Here is a 14,091-nt window from a genome sequence, read left to right on the forward strand (position 1 = left end):
ACGGGCCCAGTTGCTCCGCGGCATGTGGGATCTTCCCAGACCAGGGCTCGAACCCATCCCCTGCATTAGCAGGCAGATTCTCAACCACTGCGCCACCAAGGAAGCCCCACATGCAGTGATATTTTAATTGTTGCTTACTTTGCATGGCTGCCCAGCTAGGGCGTCTGGGTAGGAACATGGCCACATTCCTGCCTAGCTGTAGTTCATCGGCAGTTAAGATGGCTGAATTGATTTCTGGGGTAGCAACTGCAGGCATACATACACCTTCTACCTGTTCTCATGGCTCTTGGGCCTTCTGGCAGATAAAGGGAAGATTCGGTCTTATAACATCAAAGAAGTGGTTAGAAAACTTTTTTTTATTTCTTATTATTCCACCTGCCGTCAATAATCACTGAAGCACAGTTGACCCTTGAACAACATGGGGGTTACCCCACACAGTTGAAAATCAGGTATAACTTTACATTCGGCTCTTCATATCAGCGGTTTGCATCTGTAGACTTAGCCAACCATGGATTGTGTAGTATCATAGTACGTATTTTTTTGGAAAAAATTTGTGTATAAGTAGACCCATGCAGTTCAAGCCTGTGTTGTTGAAGGGTCAACCGTAGATGCTTTCCTTAGCTTACTACTTGAAAGATGGCTGTTTCCTTGGCCTCAGAAGTTCTTCCTAAAGTCATCTTTAGTGACGATGTTTTTGTTTCTTTTTTGGGTTTTTGTTTTTTTCAGGGAAGCCAGTATTTGATTGTTTTATCAGTATTCTCTTAGACTCAGAGGAAGCTTATGGGCCAGTTGCCATGACTGAAGACAAGCCTGAGGAATGTTTGTTCCCTGATGTTGTTCAGCTCTACGTAGTTGAATACAAAGGTACGGCAGTCAGAGTTTCACAGCTGTTAGTCTTTCTAAGGCAGCTGCTTTGGAGCCTTTATCCTGAATCTGTCATCATACTTAAAATAGTTATTGCCCCTCCTGAGGTAACAGCCAGGGGCCTCTGGCCCTGAAGAATGCTTTTATGGTTCTATATCAGTCTGTTATTTTAGCACTCTTGCTAATAATAGAACTGAAAGGCATTTCTTTTCCCCTGGAATAACAAGTTAACTCTCAAAAGTTGGTGAAATAGCACCTTAGGGATATACTGCACAGTTCTACCAACCCAAAGTCTGCTTCTCAGGACACGAAAGTGAGGATAGTTGCCATCTGTAAAATAAAAGATTGGGGATGTACCATGAATATTTCTAACATCTCTTTAATAATTTCTAGATCTGTTATTCATAATTGTACTCTGCAGATGGGCATGGTATGTAGATACCTTATACGTGTGTATCTTCTTTGGATAAGCTACAGATTTTCAGTGAACAAATATTTACTTTTTTAGACTGTTATGCCAGAAGAATATCTTAGGTTGGATGACTGTATGACATGTGGACTTCTAGCCTTTCTTGGACATTGCCGTAGTCAGCTTATTCCATTTTTGAACATACCAGAACATGTAAAGAAAACAAACTTTCTCTTTGGGGGGGTGGGAAAGAATTTTAATACATTCACCAAATTAAAGGACAAGAACATACTGTAGACACAACTTAAGACAATTTAGAATCACAAACAAAATGTGAGGTAGACTGACTAGTGAAATTCACCAAATTTTGGTTAAGAAAATTTTACAGTAATAGAGTAACACAGGTGCCTCCTTTTCTAAAAATCACAAAAAGCGTTTGCATAAATTACAGCCAAAAAAATTGAATACAACAATTCTCATTGTAATTTTAGTTTACATTCAGTATTAACCTGTGTGAACTGTCAATATGTGGCAAGGTTCAACAGGTCTATAGGTCAGTTATTATGCAGGCCTAGTGAACACATTCACACAATATTCTTAAGGGATGGCAAGGCTCGAAGTGGAACACACCAAGGTACGTATTAACCAGTCATGGTGTCCTGTGCTTGTGCAATTTTATCCTTGCAGGAGAACGACCTAACATTCTCTAAAGAATTATACTGATAAGGTGATTTTAAAAGGTCCAAACCTTAGTAAGATAGGCATTGAAAAGAATAAGCAGGTCAATTTGAATTCTCCATCACTGGGGTGATGGGCTTTTGGCTTTATTCTGGCATTTCTCGTCCCCAGAGTTAAACAGTATTTAAGAGATCATAAGCATTTGATTTTTCAGAGTGCAGCCCTAACTAATACGGGGTCCCCTCAGGTCAAGTAACTACTTTAAAAAATTTTCCTTTCCTTAGACTATGAAGCCATAAAGCCTGAAGAAACCCTGAGAGGCCATCTGCTCCAGGTACAACTGTTTTAGGATTATTTCAAGTATTTTATTTGCCCTATAAATATTTTTGGAATATTGCACAAATAGTCGGTTTCTTGATATCGTCTGCGTTAGGCCCTTTCAACAAAACAGGAACAACTGAAATACACTGATATCTAAATCAGCCTGCCTCAGAACGTACCTCTTTGCCAAAAATTCTGCTGTACTAAAATTGAGTATTTTTAAAGCATCTATAAGGCAGGTCCTCTTTCAAGGTCAGTTAAAAATGGAGTTTAAAGGAATTGTTCATTTCAAGAGACATTTAAAGCATCATAAGTAGCTATATTAAAACCAAGAGATCTGAAACCATTTTCAGATTAGTACATGCCATCTTTTCACTAGCTGTAAACTTGTTATCACAAACTAATAAAGCTGGTCAGTTAACACTATTTGTTCTAAGTAAATGCAGGCTTCAGGCCATAAATATGACATCGATTCAAGTTAAAAATGGCCATTTAAAGTGGGAATAAAGTGGTACATACGGGCTAATGAGAAAAATGTCAAGAGACTGTTTAATGATGAGAAGTGGAGTAATTTAAGAGTAAGCTTCCAAAAGACCTAGTTTGTTCTAGAACATTTTCTAAAAATCTGTTTTTGATTAAAATATGTGGTAAAAAATCTGTAGAAACTTATTCCTCCTACTGTTGATACTGAACAGAGACCCCCTGTTGATTTTAATGAGTTAAAGAGACTTACCGGCATCTTCTTTAACACACGCACACCCCACTGGTAGGATTAAGTAAAACAGCCTCTCTTTGTACGGCTCTGTTTCCCATTTCAGCAATTTCTGTGGTGTTGTCAGTATAAGGCAGCTAATATTCATTCAGTGTATCTTTTAAAGGAAACTTTGCTTTAGTCTGAGAGGAAAGAAACTAGTTCCACTTCACACAGAAGCTAAGCCTGCCTGACATTTAGCTTTGCTGGTGCCAACTGCTAAATTCCAACCAAACAGGGTGGGTGTGGGGTGACTGCTGAAAGTTTCTGAATTGGCTCAACTACTGAATCAGGCTCTCCTTGTGTAAGATTAATCACTGTTCATATTCTCACAGGCATGCTTAAGAGACTGAAAACAAAGAATGGATAAAGCAAAAGAACTTAAGCCAGGAGAAGCTGCGTGAATACACACAACGCCTGCTCTGCATTTACTAATTTGTTTGTTCAGTTTAAATAGTAAACTTTTAACTCCTGTGGAAATTTTGCCAAAAGTTTCAATACATACAAGATTATAAATCTTAGACTAACACTGCACAGAGAAAGACAAAGCTACTTCTTTTTTTTTAAATACAAATATCTTCTACATTCTATCATTTCAGACCCCTGAGTAATACTGTACCAAAGTACAGATCTGAAGAGAAACTGAGGGTTCAGGCCTCAAACGTTAATCTTCAATTAATTCCACACCAACGGTGTGAGTCTCACGTAACACATTCAGGCTAGCTAATGCTGAGAGTCAGTTTCCCCCCCGACACAGCATAGTAAAAAAAACAATGCAGACTCCCTGTGGCCTCTCCAAAGCATAATCCTCCTCAGCCTCCCCTGGGCAGACCACGTCTTAAGTAATTGCATAACTACCTAGGGTGGAGTTAACCTGAATTTAAGTCCTGAAATTGGAACTGAAGGAGAGTGATGCCCCCCAAGGATCTAGGTCAGATTTGGGGGGTTCTTTGGAGAAGAGACAAATATGTTGCACTTGGCTCCACAGCGATTGTACTTTAAAGGAAAAAAAACATCCTTAATCGTTACTACCCCACCCCACCTAGGCATCCCTTTGCTGGTTTTGGTCTCTTCCAAAGCTCATACGTGACGTCCGGTAAGAAAGTAGAGGGGCTTGTCATCGGCGCTGTTAGCAGTTTGAAACTCGTCCCGGAGGCGGAACTGCCACTCGTCCTCTAGCTCTAAGCGCACAATCGTTTGGCGTAAGGAACTTCGGTCTTGGCAGATGACACACAGAGTAGCACCTTCAGGAAGAGAGCAGAAGTGTGTCTTAGGCTCAGGGATTGAAATGATGAAGAATCTTACGACCTCCCTCTGATTATATCCCCTAAACTAACACATGTGAGAACCAACATACAAAGTAACCTATCAGATTTGTTCATTGTACTATTTATTTTGAATAAAGTAGTTATTACAAATTCAAAAGTTTAAAAGAGTATAAAGTAAAAGCCCTCCTAACCACACCCCCCCTTCCTCTGTAGTAACCAGTGTTAAAACCCACGTCCTAACGTTTCATGTATCCCTGTAGAGCAGGTGTTCTCAACCTCGGCACTGTGGGCCAGACAATTCTACTGTGGGAGCCGTCTGGCTCTTGTAGGATGTTTAGCAGTGTCCTTGGCTTCTACCCACTCTGTGCTAGCAGCACCCCGCCCTGTGACAACGTAAAATGTCTCCAGATATTGCCAAGCGTCCCCTGGGACGCTCCCTCCCACCCCCAACGCACACGCACAGCTCCATATGTATTTTACACACATAGAAGTAAATACAGTTTCTCCTGTTCTCATAAAAATGGTAGCATGCTGTACACAGCATGATGAACCTTACTTTTATCCACCGACCTCAGAGGTCGTCTTGTCAGGATTATTTGTGATGCTTCATCTGCAGTTTGTTCTTAGGCAGATCTAACTCTTTGTATGGCGCACACTCATTGAAACGACTTTAGTTTCTATACCGGAATCATACCTCATTAACCTGCTTTTCTCTTTTTTTTTTTTTGTGGTACGCGGGCCTCTCACTGCTGTGGCCTCTCACTGCTGTGGCCTCTCCCGTTGCGGAGCACAGGCTCAGCGGCCATGGCTCACGAGCCCAGCCGCTCCGCGGCATGTGGGATCTTCCCGGACCGGGGCACGAACCCGTGTCCCCTGCATCGGCAGGCGGACTCTCAACCACTGCGCCACCAGGGAAGCCCAACCTGATTTTTATTAAAATTAGATTATATGAGAAGCATCACTTCTTGTATTGCATCATTCCTTTCTAAAATTACTAGTGGCAAACATTTAATATGGTCACAAACCTGGCTCTATTTATCTGCATTTAGTCTTAACACTCCCCCATTTAAAAAATCAGTGGCCTGGTTTAAAAGTAAGATACTTAATTTACTGGCAAAATGATTGTTAAAGTGCTCTTTTATATCTTTCCCACTGTATTTTGTCCAGTGGGAACTAATAGCATTCACAAGCAAGATGCTAAATTTGATTTACCTTTTAGAAACTTAAATTTCTTAAGAAGATCAGCACCTACAAAAGAGTCACAGAGGTACAAGAGGAGTCCACTGAAACACACCCCTTCACAGTTGACATTGCTGGAGTGGGGTCTGGAGCTGACGTAGCATATGGCCACCTGGAATCATCAAGCAGAAATAGCACAAGCATTTCAAAAGCAAGCAAAACCTCTGCATCTTCAGCTGAATGAAGTAGCACCTTCCTTTTTAGCTGTCCATCTCAGGGTCAGGTAAAGGAGACACCTTCCGCGCCCACCCCCGACCCGGCACGCGGGATCCTAGCTCCCCGACCAGGGATTGAACCCGTGTCCCCTGCAGTGGAAGTGCAGAGTGCTAACCACTAGACTGGAGGGAATTCCCACTTTTTTTTATTGAAACTTCAATGGGCTGGTTAGTTAAGCTTTGTACTCCCTTTATTTTGTCAAGTTTTAACATATTTAAAGCTTCTTTATTTCTCATAATAAAGGACAGTTATGAGAGAAATTAATAGAAGCAAATCAAGCCCCTCTATCTAATAAGAGTATCGGCCCCTTCCCCTTTACCTCTGGTCCAATGTTAAGGTAGCAGTCGATGGCCAACACGGGACTCCTGAAGTTATGGATAGCTTTGGGGAAGAGTTTGTATGAGGCGTGCTGAAGGAACTTCTCCAGGAGAAACTGTGCAGGGGCTGCCAGTAGTGTGTGTTCGCTGTCGGGAGCACAGACATACTGAAGGGGCAAGATGGGTGCTAAGCTCTCTGACACCTGAAATCAGAGCCAAGATCATGGGAAATGGGTCCGTCACCATGTGAAACTGGCAAGGAAAGCACTGCATTGCATCCAAACAATCCACAAGCAGTAGTAGCACAGAGACAGATACGAGGCTCAAATATAAGTCTGTCATTCTTGGGTTGTGAAATTTTTTTCTCTTGGAAGTAGTGCAGTTGGATTTAACATAATTTATACACAGTAAGGGCAGGAGCAAATGCAAAAGTAGGCTTCTTTGAAAGTTAGTGCATTTAGCATGTACACTGTAAGAACCAACAGGAAGCCTTTTATAGCGCTGCTGGATGCGGATGGGATAAAATCCACACACACACAAAAAAAAAGCAAAGAGATTTCTAAGCTCCACTGGGGAGTCCACATGCTAAAAATGATTAGATACCAGTAAATCTCTTAAACAGAAAAGGGCAGGCCCATGGAAGTAACCCTTAACAGGTTTTGATCTGCCTTACTTTAAAAAAAAGACAACTGGCAAAGGACCATGCGAGCAGCTTGATGATGTACACTTCTTTCATGTGTTACATAAAGAATGTAAAAATGTTAACGTTGCCAGTTTAAGAATATAGAAGACGTTTGAAACTAAAGCTGTGATGGAGTTAAGCCTTAAATCTAAAGAAAGGTAGTTTTGTTGAATTTTCAAAACTTATGTTTGGCTCTAGATGAGTCTTCAGTAAGGGAAACAAGAGTGCAGATTTGACATTAAGAACAGACTCCCTTGTGTTACTTTCCAGTCAAGTGGCAAGTGCTTAATGCCAGTACCTGATAACAAAGATATTAATGAAAGATCATCTTATTTTCAAAGGTAGACTCAAGCTTGCAAACTTACCATGATCTTTGGTTTAATGATAAAGTCCCTTTGCCCTCCAACCTGAACATGTTTCTTCATGAGACTGAAGTTATTAAAGCGGCAGATTAGCAGGCCACTACTGTTCGTTCTCAGGTTAAAGTCAACATCTTCACAGAAATACCTAAATTATAATCACAACGATAGGTTTCCTTGACTACCTGTCACATCTCAACTATGACAGTTACACACAGAGAAATGTGTGGCAGATATTAGGAGACAGCCTCAAACAAAATCAACCTTTCCCCCTCAAGGAGCTGGCTCTCTTTGACACTGGCCTGTGAACCTTTTGATTTGGGCATTAACAGCCACTAAGGAAGGAGGAAGTGAGGTGACTGTTCCCAGACATTCCACAGCGCCTTGCATTCCTGAACTGAAATACGAGCGCACATTCTGTATACTCTTGTGGGACCGGACTGCAGAGCTGCTCCCGGTTTTAAAATCCTGGCTGCAAACAGGATAAAGCATCTGCCAAATTTAAAACACAGAAGTGAAATAGCTACAGAATGTTCTAATAGCTACAGGGTTGGGGGTTGACATAAGAGGGACTCTATGGTCTCTGACATTCTTCCTTGGCCATTTCAGATTTTCCAAGATGTGGGCATAATTTGTTCAGGAGGCCAGGCCAGGGCTAGCTGGCTTTTCCCTACAGGATCCAGATCTCAGGGTCTTGCTAACATCTGGGGAAGAGATTACCTTCTGAGTTCTGAGGGTAAATGAAAGGTTAATCTTGAATAGGTTTACGGGTCCACACACCGATTTCTGTTGATAAAAAGTTTTGTCCCTGTTTCAGTTTTTACTGAATAATAAGATGGCCAAAATATGTTTTCTAAGCATTTCATGTTGCAGCACCTATCATTAAGGGTCCGCGTCAGTTTGAAGGGTGATGAAGGGGCACTTTGGGGCTTATGATCCCCCTTTCTCTGTCCATAGAAAATGAGTCTCAGTTTCTCAAAGACACAGAGACAGGAATAAAAACATTGCTGAGGCTAGACCTGGGCAGAAGCAATCAGTAAATACCAGGATCACATAGGTCCAGAAGGCCTGACTTACCTGTTGAAGTCATAGTGCACATTCTGAGTCAAGTCTGTGTTGAGGAGCATGAAGTCGTGCACGTGGCATCTAGAGAACGGGGCCTTCAGGCTCTGAGGAGTCAGCTTGCTGCTCCATTTCTGTATGCCCAGGATTGCGTAGTGGATGATTTTCGGTGTTGCTTCAATATGCTGCAAGACACTCTTCAAGGACACATTCTTACTGGAAACTCCCGTTTCCATGGGCTGGCTATGAAATGTAGAGTTCGTTTACATAAGATACCACTATTACTGAAGAGAGGGTCACTTATGAAGAGCTAACCGCACTGTACAGTATTAATACCTGAAGAATACAATTAGTCTGGAATGGAGAAGGATGTCAAGCCCGGTTTTCATGCTGCCTGTCACTGCTAACCTAGGGAAGCTGCCTTCTGGGGGCCGGGCTGATCACTTAAAGGCAGAGAGTGAAATCCAGCCCATTTCAAAGTGAGTAATGAACAGGGAGTCACCAAAGAGAGGTAGTCAGAGATTAGAAGCACACAAGTATACTTCCCAGTTCTGGTAATTACGGAATAATAAAGGAATATTTGAAAACTTCACGGGCTTCAAATCCACAGGGGAAACGAGGGCACAAAACCGTAATGCCTGAGCTGGAAGGGTCTAGAGACCATCTGGCACAGTGTTTCACTGGGGCTGTGAATATTCGGGGCCATTTACTGCATAGGACTTCTCCAGGCTTAGCATTTCATGGTCCCCATGGATTCCTGTCACCTCTGCCCCAGGAGGAGAACCACTGATTTGGGCCCAGCCATAATTTTTTATGTGATAGAATTGAGACAGAAGTGAAGTAACTTTCCCTTTTCATCCAGACAGTTAGGAAGCAGAGCTGGGGCTAAAAAGCAGGTCTCCTGATTCAGAAGCCAGTGGTCTTTCTAAATAAACCATAGTGTCTTTCAACAGACTTTTATAGCAAACCTAAGCTGTGAGGTACAAATGGTCCAGGAATTTAATGGCAGGCTAAGTGTCTAAATTAAAAAATTCCTAAGCCACCACAAAATGTGCTAGTGAGAGTAGTCTCACAGATGATTGTTTTGCTCTGGAAAGCTGTACCTCTCTTATTTACTTCCCTGTGCAATGACAGCCAAGGAGAGTGTCTTCTCAACGACACTGTGTCACACTCCTAGAACTGCGTAGGAAGCACCACTACCTGCTCTGCTCCTGAACACTGTGAATGTTCCATAGGACACACGAGTCATCCATTACAACGATGAAAGGCCAGACACACTGGCGTTTAACTCCCAGCTCTTCCAGGCGGTTCCTCTCCAGCTCCAGGTTGTGATACGACAGCTCCTTAATAAGAAACCTGGCAGCACCTGAAAGGCAACACAACCAAGGCTTGTACATCCTTCGCTCAGGCTTGGCTGAGGCCCTGCACACGGCTCACATGCTCTCCGTAAGCATGCGTGTTCACGTGGTGACCATGCACATGGAGGGGGGTCAACCAAATGTTCAGAGCAGTGGCCCTCAACCATCAGTGTAGATAAGAATCACCCGGGAAGTCTGTTTAAAATGCAGATTCCTAGAACCCACCACCAGAGGTTCACTCTAGTAAGTCTGATGAGGGGCCGGAAACCAGAGATGTCTTTGCATGTGATTCATGAACTACACTTCAAGGAGTACTACAAGAATCCAGCTTCCCTGATAGGACAAATGATACCACATAGAGGAGATCCTTACTACTGGTTTCTTAGAGCCATGATTAGATTCTCAGCAGCAGCCACTTGCATGTCCTGCACTAGGGAGCCACCAGGGCTGCAATAGTGGGTATGCCACTTACACTAATGTGTCCCCTGCTTTAGGTACCTTTAGGAAACTGGCAGCAGTGTCTTTGAAGAAGACTCTGGAAACTGGTATCCTTTCCCTAGGTCTGCTTTTTTGTAAGAGGCATGTGGTACAGTAAGTAAGAGACAAGAATGGAGCCAAGCTGCTTCAGTTTGAATTCTGATTCCACTGCTTTCTAGCTGTGTGACAGTGAACAAGTTAACTCCCCTGTGCCTAGGCTTCCCCACCTGTAAGAAGGCGATGATAATGTCTACTTCATAGGATTGCTGTTTGGTGCTCAGGACAGTGCCTAGCACTTGGTAAGTACTCAGTGAGTGTTAGCGATTATTAAGATGATGATCATCAGGAATTAGCCAGGTTTTATGAGTGGGCCACCCTAAAATGAAACACAATGTAGATGATAATGAAATAAAGAGGCTAAAAAACCCATTAAGTCTATGAAGGAGCCAGGAAAACAGTTTGAATAGATCAAGGGTAATACTAGGATTTAGGAAAATCTACCTTTCAATAGCACTGTGTGTAACAGTTTGCATTCTCAACATAAGGACCATATATGAAAAGCCCACAGCTAACATACTCAACACTCAAAGACTGAAAACTTTTCCTTTAAGATCAAGAATAGGACAAGGATGCCCACCTTTATCACTTCTATTTAACATAGTACTGGAAATCCTAGCCAGAGCAATTACACAAGAAAATGAAAGTCACCCAAGTTGGAAAGTAAAATTATCTCTTTGCAGACATGATCCTATATGTAGAAAACCCTAAAGATAACATGCATACTTAGAATAAATGAATTCAGCGAAGTTGCAAACACAAAAACAATACACACAAATCAGTTGTGTTTCTATATACTAACAACAAACAATCTAAAAGGGAAATTAAGAAAAGTTCCATTTTCAATAGCATCAAAAGAAAATACAGGGCTTCCCTGGTGGCGCAGTGGTTGAGAGTCCACCTGCCGATGCAGGGGACACGGGTTTGTGCCCCGGTCCGGGAAGATCCCACATGCTGCGGAGCGGCTGGGCCCGTGAGCCATGGCTGCTGAGCCTGCGCGTCCGGGGCCTATGCTCCACAACAGGAGAGGCCACAACAGTGAGAGGCCCGCGTACCGCAAGAAAAAAAAAAGAAGTAAAATACTTGGGAATAAATGTTAAGCCAAGGAGGCAAAAGACTTGTACACTAAAAAATACAAAACACTGCTGAAATAAAGACAAATAAATGGGAAGACATCCCATGTTCATGGATTGCAGAATGTAATATTAAGACGTCAGTATCACACAAAGCAAGCCACATATTTAATACAATCCCTGTCAAAATATCAGGGTTTTTTTTTTTTTCCAGAAATAGAAAAATCCAACTTAATTCACATGGAATCTCAAGGGGCTCTGAATGGCCAAAACAATCTTGAGAAAAGAACAAAGTTGGAGGTCTCACACTTGACTGATTGCAAAACTACAGTAATCAAAACAGTGTAGTAGTAGCACATAGACCAATGGAATAAGAATATAGAGCCCAGAAACATACACTTGTATATATGGTCAAATGATTTTTGACAAGAATGCCAAGACCATTCAATGGATAAAGGATACTTTCTTCAACAAATAGTGTTGGGAAAACTGGATATCCACATGCAAAAGAATGAAGTTGGACCCTTATATAAAAAAATCAAAATGGATCAAAGAGCTAAAACTATAAAACTCTTAGAAGAAAACATGGGGGAAAGCTTGATGTTGGTTTTGGCAGTGATTTCTTGGATATGACACCAAAAGCATAAGCAACGAGAAAAAAACTGGACTACATAAAAATTTTAAACTTCTGCACAAAGGATGCAATCAACAGTGAAAAGGCAACCTATGGAATGGGACAAAATATTTACAAACCTTATCTGATAACGGGTTAATATCTAGAATATATACAGAACTCCTACAAGTCAACAACAATAAAAACTTTACTAAAAAATAGCTTCTCCAAAGAAGATATACAAATAGCCAACAAGCAAATGAAAAGATGATCAATGTCACTAATCGTGAGGAAAATGCAAATCAAATCACAATAAGATACCATCTCACCCATTAGGATGCCTATGAACAACATCAAAAATTCCCAGAAAAAGCAGGTGTTGGCAGAGATGTGTTAAAACTGGAACCATTTTGCATTGTTGGTAGGAATGTAAAATGGTACAGACATTATGAAAAACAACATGCCAATTCCAAAAAAACGGCATTACCACGTGATTAAGCAATACTACTTTTGGGTTTATACCCAAAAGAATTGAAAGAGGGTTTTGAAGAGGTTTGTGTTCATGTTCATGGTAGCATTATTCACAACAATCAAAAGGTGAGGAGCAGACTAAGGGTCCCTCAGCGGGTGAATGGATAACAAAAATGGGGAGTTAGCCTTTAATGGTACTGAGTTTCAGCTTTGCAAGGTGAAGAGAGTTCTGGAGATTGGTTGCATAGCAATGTGAATATACTGGACACTACTGAACCATACACCTAAAAATGGCTAAGAGAAATTTTGTGGGTTTTTTACCACAGTAAAAAAAAATATGTGTTTATTTTATTTGCATGTATGTTGGTTTCTCTGCCCAGATTATTACAAAAATGGCAAAACTGGCACTAAACAAATTCAGTCAGATCTGGGACGAGAGAACTTTTTCTCCTAAAGGTCAGTTAGGCACAGAAAGGTACAGTTTGAGGGTTATATGCATATAGAAAAAGATTTTAGATAGTTTGGAGATATATTGTTTGGGGGAGGATAAAGGACCAGAAATATATGAAAGTCCTAAGTCATCTGATATTGTGATAAACATGGGAAATTGCATTCAAAACAAACCAGTTTGGGAAAATATTTTAATCCCATATTAAGGCTAAAGTTTAAGGACATGAAAAGGAATGGAATGGAGAACAAGAAAGGAAGAGACCTAAGAAGAAAGGGAGAGAGAGACCTGGAGAGAAGGCCTGTGTGGATCGAGGGCACTACTCGGGTCTCTTCTGTGTTCACTCCAGCTCTGGGCTGGATGTTCTTCCTCTAAAGCTCTTGATCCTCAGCCCTCTGAGACTCTGCACTGAGATACCCACAGAAGCCAATGGGAAGTGAGTTAGATGCAGGGAGTGACCAGACACTAGAGCTCTAGAACACTGGGTCCATGTGGAGGTTTCCTGCCTTCAGGAGGGAAATGAAGGAGCTCTAGACCGCTCTCTCCAGTTCCTCCCCAGCTCTGTCAATACACTCAACAACCAGATGCCGCCTCTGAGAAATCAGCCCATTGCTCTTAGACTCCTTGGGGAAAAGCAGGAAAGACTCCTTCCAGGCACTTTTAAGATAACTGCCGTAGGCAGTGATGATGCTTCCATTCCCCAGCTGCACAGAGCCCCCAAGAACTTGCTGTGTGCCTTTAAGATTAGTGATGCCCCTCAGAGATCCCTCCAGACCGGACTGTGAACTACTAACTCCCCGCCTCAGACTCTCCTCCTATGATGTTCCTGCTGCCAGCCTGCAGCAAGGAACATCTGCGGCCTATACTGGGAAGAGTCCCAATCCTTCCCAGGGTGCTCAACATACCAGTGACTTCTTTGGTTACTAGTCCTCAAAAGTTAAAAATTCTGCAAAACTGCAGATCAAGAGAAATGAAAACTCATTTAAAGAGGAATGAAAAGTCCTTTGGTCTGCAGGGCAAGATACTATCCAGGGGCAGGGGAACCTCTGAAAGTTCATGCCTGGGGAATGGAGCTTAGTTTATCTTTCCAGCCCTTCCCCCCATCTGGGGGCCCCCTTACCCACGCCTGCATTATTGAACATGCCAGGAAGCACCAGCATGATGTGGTTGGGCCAGTACTTGCGGTACAGCGGCATCTCATACTCCTTAACCACCAGTAGGTGCAGGTGGCTGATGCCCTCCATGGCGTGAAAGAGGTTTAGGAGTCCGTGCTCATGGCGACCACTGGAAGGAGTGAAAATAGGGCTCTTGACCGCATTCGAATCCTGCTGAAAGAGAAAAAGGGAAAGAAAGGACCAGAGACCAGAAAGAGAAATTAGAACCCTTAGATCTCAGAAGCTTAGGGAACCTAATCTAATACCTGACGCC

The 14,091-nt window shown here is 42.2% G+C and overlaps 2 protein-coding genes across 6 annotated transcripts in view; one reads left to right on the plus strand and one right to left on the minus strand.

Annotated features, from left to right (window-relative positions):
* ESCO1 (establishment of sister chromatid cohesion N-acetyltransferase 1) overlaps positions 1-4,071 on the plus strand; it is a 77,835-nt gene extending 73,764 nt beyond the window's left edge. For 4 of the 5 annotated variants that reach the window (XM_032654278.1, XM_032654277.1, XM_032654284.1 and 1 more), the window contains 2 exons: positions 2,236-2,285; positions 3,359-4,071. In XM_032654278.1, the coding sequence (XP_032510169.1) occupies positions 2,236-2,285; positions 3,359-3,376 (68 nt within the window). In that variant the 3' untranslated portion in view covers positions 3,377-4,071. Of the gene's footprint in view, positions 1-726; positions 865-2,235; positions 2,286-3,358 lie in introns of all 5 variants that reach the window. The other variant, XR_004353135.1, reaches the window with a different exon arrangement.
* GREB1L (GREB1 like retinoic acid receptor coactivator) overlaps positions 4,070-14,091 on the minus strand; it is a 261,369-nt gene continuing 251,347 nt past the window's right edge. Inside the window, exons 28-34 of the mRNA XM_032654275.1 lie at positions 13,784-13,991; positions 9,367-9,532; positions 8,182-8,409; positions 7,111-7,252; positions 6,066-6,266; positions 5,504-5,642; positions 4,070-4,267 (exon numbers count right to left, since the gene is read on the minus strand). Coding sequence (XP_032510166.1) covers positions 4,104-4,267; positions 5,504-5,642; positions 6,066-6,266; positions 7,111-7,252; positions 8,182-8,409; positions 9,367-9,532; positions 13,784-13,991 — 1,248 coding nt within the window. The 3' untranslated portion in view covers positions 4,070-4,103. The remainder of the gene's footprint in view (positions 4,268-5,503; positions 5,643-6,065; positions 6,267-7,110; positions 7,253-8,181; positions 8,410-9,366; positions 9,533-13,783; positions 13,992-14,091) is intronic.

This window comes from Phocoena sinus, chromosome 14 (genome assembly GCF_008692025.1).
Source record: "Phocoena sinus isolate mPhoSin1 chromosome 14, mPhoSin1.pri, whole genome shotgun sequence".
Lineage (NCBI taxonomy): Eukaryota > Metazoa > Chordata > Mammalia > Artiodactyla > Phocoenidae > Phocoena > Phocoena sinus.